The 19,534-nt window shown below is 36.8% G+C and overlaps 2 protein-coding genes across 2 annotated transcripts; one reads left to right on the plus strand and one right to left on the minus strand.

The window, feature by feature from the left end:
* Positions 1-187: 187 nt before the first annotated feature.
* On the plus strand, positions 188-6,633 carry LOC124153896 (N-alpha-acetyltransferase 50). The gene is made up of 4 exons (XM_046527293.1): positions 188-424; positions 535-671; positions 745-931; positions 6,200-6,633. The coding sequence occupies exons 1-4, from the start codon at positions 417-419 to the stop codon at positions 6,387-6,389; spliced, it is 522 nt and encodes a 173-aa protein (XP_046383249.1). The 5' UTR covers positions 188-416; the 3' UTR covers positions 6,390-6,633.
* A 4,495-nt stretch (positions 6,634-11,128) lies between these two features.
* Positions 11,129-19,528, minus strand: LOC124153898. The gene is made up of 7 exons (XM_046527297.1): positions 19,307-19,528; positions 19,103-19,222; positions 18,870-19,020; positions 17,269-17,480; positions 13,494-13,647; positions 12,614-12,753; positions 11,129-12,441 (listed from the first exon to the last, which is right to left on the minus strand). The coding sequence occupies exons 1-7, from the start codon at positions 19,394-19,396 to the stop codon at positions 11,977-11,979; spliced, it is 1,332 nt and encodes a 443-aa protein (XP_046383253.1). The 5' UTR covers positions 19,397-19,528; the 3' UTR covers positions 11,129-11,976.
* Positions 19,529-19,534: the final 6 nt, after the last annotated feature.

Here is a 19,534-nt window from a genome sequence, read left to right on the forward strand (position 1 = left end):
CAATGGGGACAACGGGGACCTATTTAATTCATTTCCATAATGACCTCCTTTTTAAAGAATAAATATTGTGAATAAAATGGATATTTTTCAATTGGAGAATTCCTTACTTAATTTTATCCAAATACTTGAAGTAATTGTGAAAGAATTGAAATGTTTAAATCGTTATTCTATTTCTTATGAAGTTGCAGAAATGCTCGGAGTTGTTGCGCAGAATTGGCGCTGTAGTAAATTAAATGGTGAATTGCAGAGTTTTTGTCGGATCGTGGTCGTCTCAGCTGTGCAAGCATGTTTCTTCAATGATATATTTTCGGAAAAAAACCTCCAGTTGATTGAAAGGCTCGTGAGAAGCCTATCTCACGCTTCATACTGAAGGCTGATATCTCAATTGAGCGCATCAGTGTTTAATAACCTCCGATATGACAAGGTGTGTTGTAGGGCGGTAAAACAATTCGTAATTTATGGTTGGTATCTTATTTATATTAATCTCCGTGCATGGCCAGATGTTGATTACATGGGATTTTGCCTCTTTCCCAGGTCAAAAATCGAACTGGGAGATGTTACTCCACATAATATAAAACAGCTCAAGCGACTAAATCAAGTAGTATTTCCCGTGTCGTATAATGATAAGTTTTACAAGGATGTTTTAGAAGCAGGGGAGCTTGCAAAGCTAGGTCTGTATAAGATGCCACTGTGAGATTTTTCTGTGGCAAGAGAGAGTGTCTCATATTTTTGTTTTGCTTTCAGCATACTATAACGACATAGTGGTGGGTGCAGTGTGCTGTAGGATCGACACATCGGAAAACTCGCGACGTTTGTACATTATGACACTAGGCTGCCTATATCCTTACCGGAGACTTGGAATTGGTACAAAAATGGTGCAGCATGTACTGAATTATGTAAAAAAAGATGGGAACTTCGATAGTATATTTTTGTAAGTAAAGTCCCTCTCTTGCATGATCTCTAGTTTACTGCTTACGGTATTATCGTTAGCTCTTTGTGACTGTTTAACAGTCTTTGGTTTTTAGAAACTTAAATACCCCTGTTAACAATGTTGTTTTTATTTTAATCAAAGACATGCGAATGATGGACACTATATCAACTAAACATGTCTTCGCGAGTGTTTGTTCAGTTTGTTCTCACCATTTTTATAAGTTAATTATTTTTTTATGTAATAAGGGTCTCGATGTAATATTTTCGTATGTACTTAATGATAAACTTAGGTTATTTGAAGGCAAAATTCCTTTTACCTGTTTTAAACAGTGAAGTTAATAAAATTTCGTTTTTTTTTCCAAAAATATCCTGTCGGTCGAATGCCTATTCTCCTTAATTTGAGGAATTTGTCTTAGTTTCAGTAGTTCTTGCAGTCCACTTTTTCATGGACAGGTTGGCCTAATTAATTTTTTGCCATCTCCAATATTGGAAGCATTAAAAATCCTTCAAAAAATTTTTACCATAAAATCCAGTTTAATCTTTAAATAAACTATACCTCTTCTTATTCAAATCGATTTTAGGGGTAGTATCATTTAGATATTATGGGATGATAAACGGGTGCTTTGAATGGTATCTTGAGGTCCAACCCTAGTACATTTGACTGTGAGCTAAAAAATCTTATTACCATGTAATTATGAACTGCAACCTCCAATTGTGTGTTGCATCCTTACTTGACCACATTTAGGCCCGTATTCTTAGTCGACCGTGTAGGGCCAACTGACCCTGGATACATCATCGGCCCCTACATAAAGTGATCTCGCCCTACGTACGCCACATCAAGGCCTACATATTTGGAACTAAACGGGCCCTACTTGATGTAGGTTACTCGAACCAGCCCTACACCCTACAAAAACATGACGGCCAAATGTCCGCTGATCACTTCGATTAAAGAATTACATTACAATGGATATTAAGGAAGACAAGCTCACATGAACCATTTAAAAATGTATAGAGACACAGCAGAAAGGTTCTAATACTACCATGTTATACCCTTCAAGTGAAATAAATAATGAAATTGGTTGTAGTATAATGAGTACAATATAGTGCTATGCATCACCTTGTTTCTGCGGATATATATTGATATTTTTCACGTTTGGCACTTGGTACGCTTTTGAGAAACCAATATTGTTTACGTACAACCATAGGAAACATATTTTCATTCCACTATTTGCTACATAATAAATTTAACTACGGAAGGAAAAAGCGAATGACGAACCTTGATGATGCAACTTAAGTTCTCACGTCAATGATCATATTTGCTCCGTACTTATCATCATTACTTTATTTTGAAGTAATTTATAGGCAGTATGATTCTACTTTTGCCTTTATATGAGAGTATTTGTAGCGGCAATGTACCGACACGACCTGGCGGACAATACCGATTTTTTTATTTACCTTGAGCCGTTGCCCTACCAATACGCCCGAAAGTTATCGGACATCTTTTCTTGGTTTATAGTTAGGTCTCATTACGCAACCAGAGTGGAAAACTGGTACTGTGCCATCATCTATGTCATTTCTGAGAACTTGACAATGGAAAAAACCCCACCACTTATGTAGGGTCGACTGAGAAACGCAAGTAGGGGCCTCTTGTTACATAGGGACGGATATGTAGGGTCGACTAAGAATATGGACCTTAGCATTCCACATGAGCAGTCATCTGTGTCCTTAGCCTCATTACTACATTCTCTGTTGCTTAGTATTTATAGTTTGTGCTAGCATGGCATATATGCTTTGATATTCTGTTATGGTGAGCTGAATAAAAAAATGGTCATTAGAAATGGACTCAATTGCAGGAGTTACAATGTGGTGGAATGTTGATTCAAGTGAAAAAATTAATTACATTGTCTTGTTATCGTTGTTACCTACCATGCAGTCAATGAGAGGTGTCACATGACTATAAAAGTGTTGAGTATGTGGAAAGGTTGCCTGGTCAGAAATGATAACGCCTATGGCCGGAGGTGAATAAACAGCTTTTGCAAGGATAAGATTCTATGCACCCTTAAAAGATATGGTGAAAGAAGGGGTGATTCTGGTCCAAGTGAATACTTCAATAAGAAGGCAAGAGCGTGGGTCTCATTTTTATTAGGGACTGTGCATATTATTGGGGATTCATTCCTTTTGGTGTTGCATATGTGTCAGCAGATAGGTGGGGGGTGTATTGTGAGGGTGATAGGTTGGATAAGGTTTTAGATTTGAGGGTAGAGGGAGGGAATTGTGTTTTATTAAATGTTATTACATTAGAAACAAGTACATATTAGGAATGATCAGTGGAAGGCCAGCAAACTTCTCCTAGTGGTATCAAAAGGTGACGGTAACTCAAAAACCTTTTTGTATTGATATCCCTCGAATGTTTATTATTCTAGTATTAAATTCTCCTACTAGAAGTCTTTGGTCATTAGTAGCTGCAATTCATTGGTATTCCAAATTCATTGGGTTAGCTGTCATGACAATTCAAAGATGAAGTATTGAAACCAAGAAAAGTATTAATGAACCACTGCTATTAAAAACCCTGAACCACATTGGTTTAGCTTTTGTCCAAATTTCATAGCAAGTTGGCCGTACTAATATATTCACCAAAAATACCTTCCATTTAGTATTTGATTTATTTAAGCCTCATTTCCATTGATATAATAATACTATACTATAGTTAAGAGAATTTAATTTATGCCTTATTTTTCCACATTGTACACTGATAGTGTTTTTTATGAGAAATTGTGATGAATTTTTGTTGTTATTTTTTAATTAAATTTTAAATAATATGGAACTTGTTTCAGGTTTATGTTTTCATAGCCAAATGCAAATCATGACAAATTCAAATATGGATGTTGACAATGTGGAATGCCCTGTCAGGTGTTAAATGGAGGCTTGTAGGTCCTCAGACTTAGGTCGAAATTAATTCAGGCACATAGCATCTGCTCTCGGTACCAATCATCAGCTGTAATCCCAGTTTAGGGTAATCATTTAAATTCAACTGTCCACGATTTAGACATTGCCAGCACAAGACCTCAGACCCTTTCTTCGGGTATCTTACCCAACTTTGCCTATGTTGCACTTGGCAAGTGGTGACTGAAGTTGTGCATGTGGTAGACACTCATGCGTTCGGGGATGATCTTTAGGTAGAGGCATGAGTTGGAATTTGAAGCAAACAAAGGGTTAAGGAGAATGATACACCCTCTGTATCACAGGTACTGCTAAGTTAATGTGGTTGAAACTGGCTCAAGTGATTTTGACTTAACTTTGATCCTTAACCATGCATGTAGAGTCTTTGATGGTTGGCATTTGTGAAAAATCATGAACTAGGCTTCTTGGTAACAAATGTGATATGTACTATTTTATAGAGATGCTGCTTTGGTCACTATTCACTTTCCTTTTTCATTTACATTCAGGTTACGTATAAAACCTATGTCTAGAAGATGAGAATTTAAGTAAATAGGATTGCTTTTATTTTGAATAGGGATGGGCGGTTCCAGGATTTTTTTCGGATCGGATATTTTCGGATCCAAATGCATTTTCAAATTCGTGCTACTAAACGAAGTAATTATTCCAGTTTATTCTGGGTACATACAATCAAAGGAATACTTTTTAGATTTCCATACACATTTCAAAATTTTTATAAATTAAAATTAATTTTTATAAGCTTTCAAGTTGTTTTTTTTTTTTTAAACATCTTTGCATGCTCAGGACCTGAACTGTTACGCTTGGGTTTGGAAATGAAAATGGGAAAAATCTTCGGATAAACCACTGACCAGTGGCGTAGCGAGAGAGGGAAGTCCGGGGTTCCGGACCCCCTGAAATATAAAAACACAATTACTTTCCTTAATAAAAGGAAACAAAATATGTATTGAAAAATCATGACAATTTATTTCTTTGAAAAATGAAGTTTTTTCGATTGTAAAGTGTATGAAAATTAGTTTGAAACCCTCTACTTTGTACCTTGTTGATTAAAAATTTTCCCCCCAGGTTTTGGACCCCCCCTTACGAAAGTCCTGGCAACCCCACTGCCATCGACTGAATTCAAATTTTCCTCACGCACATTTCCCTCGAATTTTGTCACTTTCTCATGGCATACCGACTTGTGTTTCACCGGAAAATGCTTGAGACTAATTCTTTTTTAAATCTGGTGCATGTCACTTAATTGTCGAGACATCTTTGGGCCCAGAGTCTTTCACCTAGTATTTGTCGTCTAGAAACAGAGAATTGAAGCAGGTAGGCCAAAATAGGTCAGTTGGTGAGACAGGGTAGGGATGAAACATGCTTCAATTGTTCTCATGTAATTTGATATTTTCGGTAGAAGACAATGATATATGGTCTGTGTGATTTCGGAAAAAAAAAACAGGCTCGGGCTGATGGACGGCCGAGGGCGGTTTTCTGAAATCTGCGATGTAGTTACTATTGATGTGGTTATTATCCTATGATGCTGAGATTCCCCGATGATTGTTCAATCTCTTAGGAAGAGTCACACTATGTGCCAGTCATATTTTGCCTTTTTTATTTTTCGTGGCTAAAATTTTGCTACGTAACCTCTGTGAGAGCTTACAAACAAAACGTTTCATGAGTAGCACAAGAATCGCATGCGACGGTGCATTCAAAGAGAAAATTAAAACTCTTTCAACCCTTATGGGGCATTCACTGAAGCTATTATTTAAAATTTCGGATCCAGATCCGATGTCTTCCGCGACTTTGGATCCGATGAAGGGCAATATCTGTGGATATTAGGATCCTATGTATCCTATCTGGCCATCCCTAATTTTGATAATTATCCAAAAGCAAAGATTTGTAAACTTACTGTTACATAACTGCCTGGTGATTTAAAAGAAAAAAGGAATGTGTGAATGGTGACTTTCAAGATTCTGAATAATAGAAACCAAATGTAATTATTAGGGAATCCAGTGGTTAGAAATGCAATTGTGTATTCCATTGTCCACTATTTTGCCTTACAATAACCTACACCTTTTGATTATAATTTAGTAACAAAATATGTACGTAAAACAAATTTTCGTTATGCTTCCCAATTCTTCAATGTGTGCGTGTCTTTCACTCTGTTGTGACTACAATATTTAAGATGAAAGTCAAGTCATAGCATAAGCATTGAGCACAATGTTTGGAGTGTATTTTCACCATTTAAAAATTTGTGATTATCATGTGACGTGTACAAATTTAATAAGTCCTTTGGATTATGTGATTAATGTGTGCTTAATCCATTTTTCAGGCATGTTCAGGTCAGCAATGAAGGGGCAATAGATTTTTATAAGAAATTTGGTTTTGAAATAGTTGAAACTAAAGAACATTACTACAAGAGGATAGAACCAGCTGATGCTCATGTTTTACAGAAAACATTACGTGTAAAAATGACCAATGGAGATGTTAAAGATGACGAAAAAAGTGAAAATGACAAATAACTCGAGTGTAATTACTGTGGTGGAAATGTTGACAATTTTATCATTTTTATCTTTACTGTTTGAATTTCATGCCCGAGTACAAGTAAAAACTTTCTTGTGAATAAAATCCACTGTAATAACATCTTAAATTTGGGTGAGTTAAGTGAATATCATACATTTTGCTTTAAATCTGGTTACTCATTAAGATAATTAATGTTTTAACCTAAGTTGTATTATTGATTGTAAAATAAATGATTTGACCTAATCTCAATGACAGATCGTTATTTATTGTGCGAGGCATTGTAATGATTTTGGTCTGAATTAGGAGCCACATTTTGAAGTATTAATGTTACTGTCACAGCAATGCAAGTGTATTGCGAGATAAAATTTACTCTTACAGCTTTTTCAGGGACAAAAAAATTTCTTCTCTTAGAATAATTTTCTATGATAGTCAAGTCGTTACTCTTCAATCCTTGTGTGGAATCTTTTTTGTAGAAAGTGTTGGATGCATGTATTTTACATGTGAGCAATGTTACAGGTGTGTTGGAAATTTGCCATTTAAACAAGAAAGTGTTTATCACTCCTTTCCATCAAACTAATTGAAGTTATTTTTTAGATATTCACATGCAGCCGCTAGGTTACTATGTCACCCCACTTCATCATTTTTTTTTGCCAACAAGGCCGGCCAACTAGGTACTTGAGGTAACTTAAAGTCACATGTTGCATAGAATGTGAAGTGTAGCTGTTATTTTTCTTATCGGTCGATGAAAAAATTTAATTTCTTGTAGGTATCAGTTCTTACTCTACACCTTATACGTGTATTAAAAGTTTCTTAATCGACCAGCGTGACTTTCTTTAATTATACTTTCCTGATGTTTCATTAACATTTATGTAGTTATCTTTTGTTTCCATTCATTTTCAGCACCCTTTCATTGTTATTTACAGTGGAACCTCGTTAAAGCGAGTACGGGCTATAGTGACACCCCCGCTATAACGAGAGATAGCCGATGCACCGTCAATTGACCCTATAATAAGAGAGTTAAAAAATTCGTTTTTACGAGACCCTTTCGGCGTTGGCTCTCGCCATAGCGAGGGTTTCACCGCCGGAAGACTTTCATCAAGACTCCTTAACCTCTGTAATTGCTAGCGATTGAAGCGGAACATCGAAGAAAGAAGGAGTTAAACGAAGACGTTGTAACATCTAATCAAAACACCAAGGAGAAGGAGGATCAGACGGAAGCAAGGGCGCACGCAGTAATTCCATTTGTATCTGGCACCTCAGAGAAGATTGCTAGGATTCTACGACAGCACAACGTCGTAACAAGATTCACTTGTGTCGCCAAGACTGGCGATGTGCTACCGGGCCCAAAAGACGTTTTGCCGCACGACATTGAAGAAGGGGTCTATAAGGTGCCATGTTCATGCGGCAAAGACTACATAGGAGAGACGTGTAGATCAATGAAAGTGCGCATCCAGGAACACAGAAGAGCCACAAGAAATAAGCAATTTCAGCTCTCCGCTATTGCGGAGCATGCATGGAGCGAACCCGGACACCAGATACTGTTTGACGAAGCATCAGTTGTTGCAAAAGAAAATAGATATTATCCCAGGCTAATAAAGGAGGCTATCGAAATATTCAAGACACCGGAAAACATGAATAGAGAAGACGGCTACCCTCTCCACAGCTCGTGGAAGAGGGTCATACGAGAGAAAAGAAGATGGACCAATCAGCATCCATCATGAAAAATTGGCGCGAAAAATGAACTATATAAGTCACCAAAAATTGAATCGCGACATCGACCTGAAGACGCCGGTTGGAATACCGGCGAAACTGTCGTCACAAAGAAAATCCACGCGGTGAAACCCAGGAACATGGAGACATCATCTAGACAACGCCGCGGAAAACTACGCATCAACTGCTAGCGATCTGTTAGAAATGAAGTTAATGGAGTGCTCAGTCTTAAATTTATGTGGTAAACTGTCGTTCGATAAATATAATGATTGACGAAACAATGCTTTGCACGATTTTTATTCAGTGCGATGCTTATAAATTGTTTGAATAGTCAGTCGTTATTTGAGTAAGGAAATTTAGTGATGCAAAAAAACATCGCCTTTCGTCTGGATTTATGCTTACGTTTATCGGATAGATGTTTATCTGTCGCCGCACCACTCCTGTTCCTGTATATCTGTTCGCAACAGGTATATTGGCTATTATTTGCTCCACCTCCGGTAAAGCGACAATTCGCTATAGCGAGTGTTTATTAGTGTACCGTGGGGTGTCGTTATATCGAGGTTGCACTGTATATGTCAATTTTCACGATGATAGAAATTTTGCGAGAAATAGTAAATATCAAATTAGCTTTTTATCATAGTTCTACTGGAGATTCTTTTTTTGTGGAGCTCTGCAAACATGGAAGAAAGATTCGGGCCACATCAGCATGGCCAGGAACAGGCATGCAGACAAAAATTTGCTTTGGAAGTAGGCAGGTTGCCTTTACTGGTAATATGTCAATGCCATGAAATGCCATGCCATTAGTCAATGCCATGAAGTTTGTTCATGTAAGACTGAAATTTTTAGCTGTTATGTCATATTTTCCAAACACTTGTTTCCAAAATCTGCCCAATTTTTGCAAAATTTCACACTTCAGGCTCTGACAGTAGTAGTTAAATTAATGTAGTTCAACAGTGTTATCCCAGCTTGAGCAAATTTAGATTCTGCCACCCTGATATCAGCCCACTACTTCTAATAGTTGGCAGAAAGTCATGGGACTAGTTCCCCTGGGCTTGTTGACTCCTATGGGGACATATTGCCCATGTTTACCAGAAGGGAAAATATTTCATGGGAGCAGGAACTGCGGAAACCCTCTCGCCAATGTGAATGGGTAGGAAACAATAGCATTCTGCCAACCACAGCAACAGCACATAAGGGGTCATCCATTAATAATGTGAGGCATATAGGGGGCGAGGGGTCAAGCCAATTCTCAACCAATCTCAAGGGGGGTCCTGGCTAGTGTCACATAATTTTTTTCTGCAAGATACAGCGTAAAATTGCATTCTTAGTAATCTTTAATAAAAATAACCAAACAAATTATTTTTCTTTTAATATATCCAACACAATGAAGCATAGATTAATGTTTTTACACTGAAAAAACTCCTTTAAACAATCTCACTGCAGAATAGGAGGGGGTTGAGCCAAATCTCACTAAGGGCGAAGAGCGAGGTCCAAAAATTGCCATAATCACCTCATGTAATTAATGGACGACACCTTAGCTGAACTTTCGCTCCATGCCTTTGACAAAGGCACTGAAAGTGATTATGGGTATTGTTATCCATAGAGTCGTACACGACATAGCTGTGGCCCACATAATCATAACTAAAATGAATGTAACCATTGGTGGCAAACAGCAAGCCTTCTCCATTTTCTGTACACTCCTAGTGACTTAAACCAAGAAATAGGATCAAATTCTAGGAAATAAAAAAAATTTATTACATATTATGTAAACTATCAATAAACATGATAAAAGAAAACTAATCTGTACTCACAAAATGATATAACGTAGATAACCAAATATTTTGGAACAGCAATGGACAGAAAATTAATTTATCTCTCCACAATTAGGCGTCATTTAATGAAATGAAAAAAAAACTTAAAAACTATGATCAAATAGTTGCACAAGCTTCAACCAAATTGCCACAACAGAAACTCAAAAGAAGATCACCAGATATGGATTGTCTTGATACACATGCAAGAGTCACAAACAGGTTACAAAATGAAGGCAATGATTTGCAGTTTTAGGTTAAGTGGTAGAAGCACTTGTTCAACATAACTGTCCATGAGATGTGAATCGCTACCATTAGATAAAATGAACTTCCAATGCTGGAGAAGAGAGCTTGTTAAGAATAAAATTCATATACACCTCCATTAGATGAATGTGGATAATTAAGTCAGATCACCAACCAATTGGCACAAATTAACTGATACATTAAATCCCTTCAATCAATAATGGTAACAATGCATTGTCAAATGATATCTGAAAAAGCAGGGTTGATAAAAATCATGATTTTTTTCAAAAAAATCATTTGTGTTGATTTTTTTTATTTAAATCGGATTTTATTGATTTAAATCGGATTTTATTGATTTAAATGAGATTTTTATGATTCTCCATTCATCAAAAATTCAGTTATTTGCAAAACTAACTATTTGGGCAGCATATTGGAGAATGATCGTTTGCAGAAACAAGAGGCAACATACTCTTAACTCAATACAACATTTAGTCAATCAGGGGAGAGAACTATGGAAATGCCAATGGCATCAAATTAAAAATTACACCAGCATAATATAACTTTGCGATTGGAAGTATCAAATGTGCTATATTATGCGGTTCTAAAGCATATGAAGTTTAGAAAAATTCTGTAATTGCAACTTTGTATGATGCCTACGCTTAGAAGTTAAATCAGAAAACAATTTTTTTTCAACGGATACACTAGTATTCTAACCAAAGCCATTTTTTTTTAATTTTCATGTTACATGCATTCCTACAGTATCATTTCTATTTAAGAGCCTCCATTGTGCTGATAACTGTCGATTCATTGTATTAATTAAGAAATAAAAATCAAAATTATGCACTTGCAGCTTCCTTTTCTTATTGACTCTTTAAAAATCAATCATATAGATCACATTATGATTTAAATCACGTGATTTTTAAAAATAAAAATCAAGCGAAAATAAAAATCAAAGTGATTTAAATCAATCAACCCTGTGAAAAAGCATAATAAAATACTGGCTAGAATACTGTATGCAAGCAACAAAGATGATTGACACTGTGTCATGTAATTTATACATACTGCATTACGTTTTAGACTACTTTTCATTCAAATTACAACAGAACCATGAACAATAAGTAATAACTTAAAATTGATGGCATATATCATTTATGAAAATAAACTATTTTATTTTAAATATGCAGGTGGAAACTTAAAAAAAAATGGTAATGGCATTTTAATTTTTTGCATCTCATGCAATCATAATAATAATTAAGGTTTTTTTGTGATAATTGTGATCTAAATACAGACAAACAAGGGACAGGCATCCTTGAATATGCACATATGAAGCACTGACAATGAGTTTTGTGACGGAGAAAAACCATGGGCAAACACTTTCGAAAATGAAGTGGTCTTCACGCCAGTGTTTCTTTCCCGAAAGTCCATCATGAGAATAGCCTTATCCTCAGAATGACTTTTACGAGTTCATTCAGGCTCAAGATAACAAAAATTTCACTAAAGCACTGGTAGAAAAAACTATGCACTTTATAAGATTAAGTATGTATCTGCAAGAAGCATAAAAAATGTCTCGGCTAGAACACTTAGTAAATTATATTTTGAAAATCTCATTCTTAAAAATGTTAAGCAACCTCGTTAATAAGGAATATACTTTAAAAAAGGAGCACACATAACTAAACCAAGTTGTTCTTTCTTGCAAATGAAAGTAAAAATAGGTAGCAAGAATCCACCTACTTCACTATTTTCAAGTCTTCAGCGACAAAAAGATTTCACAGGATCAACTTCTGCATCATATTCCATGATTCTCTGATAAATAAAATTATTTGTCTCATCTAGATGACCGAACTACTCTCCTTGGATTTTGTCTTTTACGACGATTTTTGGCTGAATCTTCATCTGATGAAAGCGAACCCTGGGCATTGTTCTCAATATCTTCTACGTCATCATTCACAGTCTTGGTCAAAGAAGCCATGGAGGACACAAGATCCAACGCTTTCTTTTCTATAGTAGATAACACCACATCAAATACTTCAAAGACATCATCACTATGAAGAGAGGATTCTTCAAAACCCAAAAATCTTCCTTTATAAAACGTGGGTAGCGATTCTTCAATTTCAATGTAAGTTGCTTGTTCAATTACCTCTCTACATTCACCTTCCTCATCAGTTTGGGATTTGTTTGATCCTTCATCTGGATCTTCGTCTTCTGAACTTCCTTCATTTCCATATGAGATGGACCTACGTCTCCGGACAGATGAACGTCTCTTAGGCCTGCTCAAGTTAACTTCCTTGGTCTGAGGAAGAATTGAAAAATGAATTGAACCAAAATTCCCAATCTCAGCTAAAATAAAAAAACTAACACTGGAAAATTGGATACTTATAATGCAACACTAAAAGGGTATTAGCATACTAATGAAGTAAATTTATGATATTTTACAAAGAAGGGAATCAAAACACAGTCACTACCTTAACAGATGAAAAGAGAGAGATGCTGTCAATTGAATCAACAAGAGGTAGTTGATTTTCCATCCGTGTGAAGTGGAATTTGTATATTAAGAACCCAGCCTCTCCCGTTGCAGTCCAAAATTTTGTAACCTTGTAGAGCCCTAGAAAAGATAAAAAAATGCCAACTTTAAAAAAAAATTAACGATCACGTCACTCAGGTGAATTTTGGTACATACTTAAGTAGCTAAAAAAATATGCATACACAGGAGGACTGGTATGTTACTTTGAAGGCCATTGGTAGGGGCCCAGGAAAACCTTTTTTCCTGCAATTATTCCTAAAAGAATAAGCAAATCGATTGTGAAGCCTTTGAAGAGTGGTGAAGATTAAGCAGAGAGGTTTACGGAATATGCACCGCATATGTCCATCTACTGCTAATTTATTCATGGAAAAATTTGAAGTAGTGGCAATGCAGTCCTTCAAAAATATACCCACGTACGTTGATGATAATTTGTAAGCTGGCAAGTCACTAATTTTGGCATTCAGATGACTTTTAAGGAATTAATGCTGCCAAACAGCCCACTGGGTACACAGGCTGCGGGCTGCAGGCACATAGCTGCAGGGCATGTTGCCTACATATAGTTAAAATTCAAATAACTCTGCTTGAAGTTCAACAGGGAAAGGAATATTTCACAAAATTCCTTTTATCAATGAGGCCAATGATACCAAACTGTATGTACATGAATAGACTTTATTACATATTATGTATGTATATGAAGGGCACCTTTCACTTATATCTGTAGTAAGAAGGAGAATATGCATTCATGGTGAAAAATTTTGTTGGCAGAAAATATAACCAAATCATTCATTAAAACTGAGAGCAAAAATAAATAAAATAATTACCATCATAGCGATAACCATCAGGAGGAGCAAAGCCACCCTTGACTTTATAGCCACGAATAACTCTCACAGGAGAACCATTCTCATAGCTCTTGAACAGTGCCAAATTTCCCTTAGTTAGCGTCTGATCTTTAGACTGTGGGGCAGTTCTTAAATTCTGAAAACAAAGATATGTATTACAGGGAGCCTTCTCCTGAAAACATACTCCAGAAAAATTAAATTGACATTATAAACAAATTAATGCAAGTTATTTATAGAAAAGATAATATGGGCATCCTTCATCAAGCTCTCACATGGAACCTATGGTTAATAAATGATAAACATGAACAAAAGCACTCACCCATATTGTTATGTAAGGGAAATGAAGGGAAAGGAGATGACAATGGTTACAGCATGAATGGGATAAATCTTATACCCACTACCAAAATATCATAAAATATGTCGAGCAATTAAAAATTGTGCAAAAGCATATTTCATTAAGAAATGGATACTAAGACTTTGTGAGATATGAATGTCAATGAAGGCATATGGAGTTAAATGAATTCCATTAACTGCTGAGTTCCTAGAAAAGATTTGAGAACTAAGTCACCTAAAGAGCAAAAATTACCGAGGACTTTGGTGTAAAGCAAGTCAACATTTTACAATATGATGAAATGTATTGCAGACAATAAGGCTCAAATGAAGAAAATAAGGCTATAAATTTGAGCAATGGAAAGTTACAATTATTTTCAAAAATTTACACGATGCTATTTTATTACTGCTTAATACAAAAGTAAATTTGCAGTTTCCACTGTCGTGGATTATTTTTCAATAAGCTTCATTTATATTTTAGCAGAATCCTTCAAAATCCATAAACAAATGAAGTAGGGAGTTAGGTAATGGCTGATTTGACTTAACATGCCAACTTTCCTTTTCAATTACCCCATCTCTTCCCCGACTTATTGTTCCAATTTTCAAAAATTCTCTCCCTAAATTACAATGGCAAAGAAGTCTGACATCAGCATTTTATGGAGATGAATGCTAAAGGTAAATTGTAAAATAAAGTCAGAAGTACTAGTAGCAGCAGAATCAAGTGGCACCAAGTCAAACGTGATTGGGTGGAGCTGCTAATTGGCTGAAATTAAGTACAGTGCAACCTCGATATAACGACACCCCACGGTGCACTAATAAACACTCGCTATAGCGAATTGTCGCTTTACCGGAGGTGGAGCAAATAATAGCCAATATACCTGTTGCGAACAGTTATACAGGAGTGGTGTGGCGACAGATAAATTTCTATCCGATAAACGTAAGTATAAATCCAGACGAAAGGTGATGTTTTTTGCATCACTAAATTTCCTTACTCGAACAACGACTAACTATTCAAACCATTTATAAGCGCCGCACTGAATAAAAATCATGGAAAGCATTGTTTCGTCAATCATTATGCTAATGCACAACCGACGAAGTCATTTTTCTATGCACTTAATTAGTTCATTTACGTGATCATTCTATTATTTTGGTATTTTCCACTGAAAATTCAAAAATTAACTGACAAAACAGTATCGCGGTTATTTAATGCCTCAAAGGTTTCCATTGGTGTATGTTTATTGTTTCTGTACGTTAACCGGCAGTGAAGTGAAATAACGCATTACATTTGTTTCTACCGGTGGAAGGTTGTATAACGTTCCCGCCTTGGAAGACTTTTTCTATCAGATAATGTAATATCTTCATCATCTACGGTAAAAAGTTTGCTAAGCTTGAAAAATGACGTGATTAAAATTACCGTTGTTGAAAAAAAGTTTCTTTTTGAGTGTTACGCTCGCGACGTATTTGAAATGATACACCGAGTTTACCACGGCACTGCAAACGTGAGTTAGTTGTTCTGTGAGTTCTTCCAGCGGCCACCAGGGGATGCTCGGCTACCCACGTAACAAAAGAGAGCGCCAGTACGACTCCGACCAATGACCCGAATAGTTCACCCTTGTAAATCCGCAACGGAGAATAAATACGTCCATCCGGACAATTCACGCTGAGTATCATTGCTTCGTACATCCTACATCATCGCTAAGGCGCACTACCTACCTTTAGAGGCATCATTGCAAGAAATACCTCATACTGCAAGGGTTTTGTTGGGGAGTTGTATGTAAAAAAAAGTTCCGTTTCGTCTATGTTATATGACGCGGGGAATACTTCTAAAGATACTTATGATCGGAGTCCTCTCTTCCACGACTTCAGGTTTACACCGCAGGCATCACCAGGGAGTTGTGAGGGGAGATAATGCTTTGGTGCTTCGCATTAGTATAATCAACCTTCCGCACTCTTACAATTTTGATTCGCAATCTATCCCTAAAATACTCCGCTTCAGGCTTGAGCGTAGCCCCTTTCTCAGAAGTTCCCGCAGATTTGAATGGGCAAAACCACCCGAACAAAGCTCCTTATAACTCTTCATCGTCTGCATTCCTTGGGCGCTTTTGTTTTTTTTTAATTTTGCAGAGCGAATAGGAAGAAAAATTAATTTCGACACTCATATTACTCCTTTATTTTTATTTTCTCACTTAGACGTGTTTGGTGTTTTTTTGGCCATGGTGACTGCCATCAAATGCTTTCTATTCACGCAACTCACGGACGTGCGGGTATGCTGCCGACTGCTTTCTGCCGCCCGAGGAACAAAAGAAGATTAAGCATACGCGAATGCAAATGCCACAATATTTCACCAAAATTAACTACTTATTTATCAAACGACAGTTTACCACATAAATTTGAGACTGAGCACTCCATTAACTTCATTTCTAACAGATCGCTAGCAATTGCAGAGGTTAAGGAGTCTTGATGAAAGTCTTCCGGCGGTGAAACCCTCGCTATGGCGAGAGCCAACACCAAAAGGGTCTCGTAAAAACGAATTTTTTAACACGCTTATTGTAGGGTCAATTGACGGTGCATCGGCTATCTCTCGTTATAGCGGGAGTGTCGCTATAGCCCGTACTCGCTTTAACGAGGTTCCACTGTATAGAAGTGCATGTACTAAGGCCAATTAAAATAGGAATTGAAGCCTCTGCTGCAGCAATCAGGAATATGCCAAATTAAATGTAGTACCTGTGATTACTCAACATATGCCAAACAAAACTTAATCCAACCGTTAGTCCACAAAACAGTTGGCATGCTATAAAAATGGAAGATTCACTCAATCAGATGTCATAAATGCACATAATTGAAACAGGACATCAGACCATTTCTGCTGATCTCACATTGTTGACAAACACTGAAAACCAAAAATTAGACCATTCATTCATCTAATTGTAAGCCAGAACAGAATAATGAACAATGAATAAGGGACGATCAAAATTAAACACTTCCACTCTGTGGAAAAACTATGCAAAACATGCTTCAGCACATAAATCACCAAAATAGTGGAGTTTTCCCCTTGCAGACAGTTCCTGCAAAAAGGTTGACATCACAAACTCCCACTCCTGACAGTAAATAATTCATTGGAGCCAACTGAAAAACTGGTTTCAAAGATTTACATTGTAATTTCAATTGGCTTTCATACTTTAACTCCTAATATAACTCAAAGTTGGCACTACAACATGCTGTCCACCCAGGAGGGCAACAAAATGCCCACCTCACCACCCAAACACAGCAATGCCCCATGTATTCAACCACAATATTCATCTTTCTCCTTCTCCTCAGGAGTTTCTTTCCTGACCACAACCTAAATTCCCTAAAACTTCCATGTCTAACTGTCCCCATTTTTATTTCCCAAACATATCCATAGCAAGAAAAATACTGCTAACTGTACCTTAGGCTTGTCTTTAGTGCCTTTCAGGTCCCTTCCTCCTTCTCCAGTAAATGTGAATTCATTCCCTGAATCCCAGTCCCCTTCATAACCACCAGAAAGGGCCACTGAGTAGGCTCCTTCAGGTCCAGGGTGGATCCCAGCCACAGTTGGACGGTGAGCACCAGAATATGAACATTCCATTCGAGTTTTCCACCACTGACCGATGACGACTCCTAGGTGTAAAAATAGGTCAAACAACTTAAAATAGTCAAAAACTGAGAATACACACTAACTGGAATCTGAGCCCAAAATGTTTTTTCTAAGGATAGATTTACTGGGACAGTTCTACCTTTGGGTCAGTTCCGATTAAGGTTCGGTTAAAGGCATAGGCAGATTTAGGGGTGAAGGACACGTGCCCCACATTCGTTTTATTTTGCGTATTACGTAGCCTCAATCATTTAACGTAATGTTAATAACTTTCATAATAAAATAAAGAGAATATTTTCTACAGTGATTGTTGTATTTTGCTTCAAATCTCAAATATGAGAAGACCTGTCGGACCCTTGTGCACTAACATAAAAACATGCCCCTCCCCAGTAAATTTCTAAGTGAAGGAGATGATGAACAAAGAAAACTACAAGACAAAGTCCCCCACCAGAAAAAAACTCCTGGATCCGCCATTGGTTATAGGCATCCGTTCTTGGTGCAGGCTAATTTTCAAGGGATAGTATGAAATCTAATGTACACTCAATAGAAGTTTTTAAACGAATTTCTGCACAAGTTATTTCTTTATATCAGTTCTGCATGGCTTCAGATCCTATTCCAGTTCTATGCTCAACAACTGATGGAACAAAAAACCAGAAGCTAACTGAAAAATCACCAATTCCAGCAAATCCCTCGCTGAAATTACACATCTTCTAAGTTGTGTAATTAATAGTTCTACAATTTTTAAACTGTCATGATTCGTAGCACTTAATCACCAAGTAAAAAAGTATACATTTCAAAAAATTTGTTACAAATTTGAAATGAGACACTTGCTAAATAAAAGGAATTTCGGGCCCATACTATGTAGTGGGCTAGTTAAGGGATTGACATGAACAATAAAAAGGAGAATGCGAGGAAAACACTAACTTCACTTTCTCTCCCTGCAGGAAAAATTTAAGGCACAGGCCTCAAACATATGTCCTCTTCTAAGAGTTAAATAATTTAACGACTTTCAAGTGAGAAGGATGGAATATCTGGTGTCATGCTATCTTACACACCACCTTCTTCTTCCGTATGAGGAAGATGGTGTGCCGCTTGCGAGTAGATGCTGTTTTTATTTTAATTGCATGATCGATTGTCGTTGCTGCACTAGATATCCTGATAAACCTGAGGTAAATGCCACGAGTAAAAAATTCCTGGCAAACCAGAGTGGGAGAGTACATTAGAGTTACACAGAAATTTAATCCCAAGGAAAATTTTAGGGCAAAAAAGAAAAATTATAATAATGAGGAGGATGAAGTAAAACGGATTTAAGAATGTTTCATCTTACAGTTAATTTCTAAGCAATCGTGCAGTAGTTGATGCACAACGAAAACTACAAGACTAAGTTCTAGGTGAAGAAGATATCATAGGCTTACCCTCTATTGCTCCGTATTGGTTTGGCTTCCTAGGTATCCCAAGCCGGCGCTCTAAGTTTTCCAACGGCTCTTTATACGAGACGGTAACAGTTTCTCTCTCTGGCGACTCAGGTTCATAATCTGGATCACTTTCTGACTCATCCGTCAAAAACTAAAAACAGAGAACATTAAGCACTATACAACTCAATCGATCGAAAAAGATTAAGTAGAAGTGAAGAGCATGCGACGCCTACTTTTGAACTTCGTCTTCGAGTAGGTCGAATTCTGAACCATGAAGGCGATTCTTGGACACTCCTTTTCCTACCCACTTTCGGTGCTATTAAGCAGCTTTCCGTAGCTTCTCGTATGGATTCCTGGATGGAAAGTATTTTATTTACGGAAATTTCAGAAGAATTAAAGAAAAATAAAAAAATGGAGTTGTCTGCTGACAACTGTACCTTCAAATCCGGCGTTCGAGCACCTAAAAAATCAAGCTTGTTGCCAAGATTTCCCTTTATTACACAAGAATAATCAGTCACTGCTTCCATTTTTTCATTTACTTTATATGAATTACAACAACGAAATTCCAAGAATAATGACGAAAACAAAGAAAATTTAAGAAAATGATAGTAGCCGAACAGGCTTTCTTATGATTGTTTGCCTTCTTACGCGCCTTTCGCTTCCCG

The sequence above is a fragment of the Ischnura elegans genome, chromosome 2 (genome assembly GCF_921293095.1).
Source record: "Ischnura elegans chromosome 2, ioIscEleg1.1, whole genome shotgun sequence".
NCBI lineage: Eukaryota > Metazoa > Arthropoda > Insecta > Odonata > Coenagrionidae > Ischnura > Ischnura elegans.

Excerpts from the sequence above, each read along its gene's own strand:
- LOC124153896 (XM_046527293.1), top strand. Across the intron at positions 672-744 it reads AGGGGAGCTTGCAAAGCTAG|CATACTATAACGACATAGTG; the intron begins GTCTGTATAAGA and ends TTTTGCTTTCAG. Across the intron at positions 932-6,199 it reads AACTTCGATAGTATATTTTT|GCATGTTCAGGTCAGCAATG; the intron begins GTAAGTAAAGTC and ends TCCATTTTTCAG.
- LOC124153898 (XM_046527297.1), bottom strand. The coding sequence starts at position 19,396 with ATGGAAGCAGTGACTGATTATTCTTGTGTAATAAAGGGAAATCTTGGC. Across the intron at positions 13,648-17,268 it reads GCACTAAAGACAAGCCTAAG|AATTTAAGAACTGCCCCACA; the intron begins GTACAGTTAGCA and ends CTTTGTTTTCAG. Across the intron at positions 12,442-12,613 it reads CTCTCTTTTCATCTGTTAAG|ACCAAGGAAGTTAACTTGAG; the intron begins GTAGTGACTGTG and ends ATTCTTCCTCAG.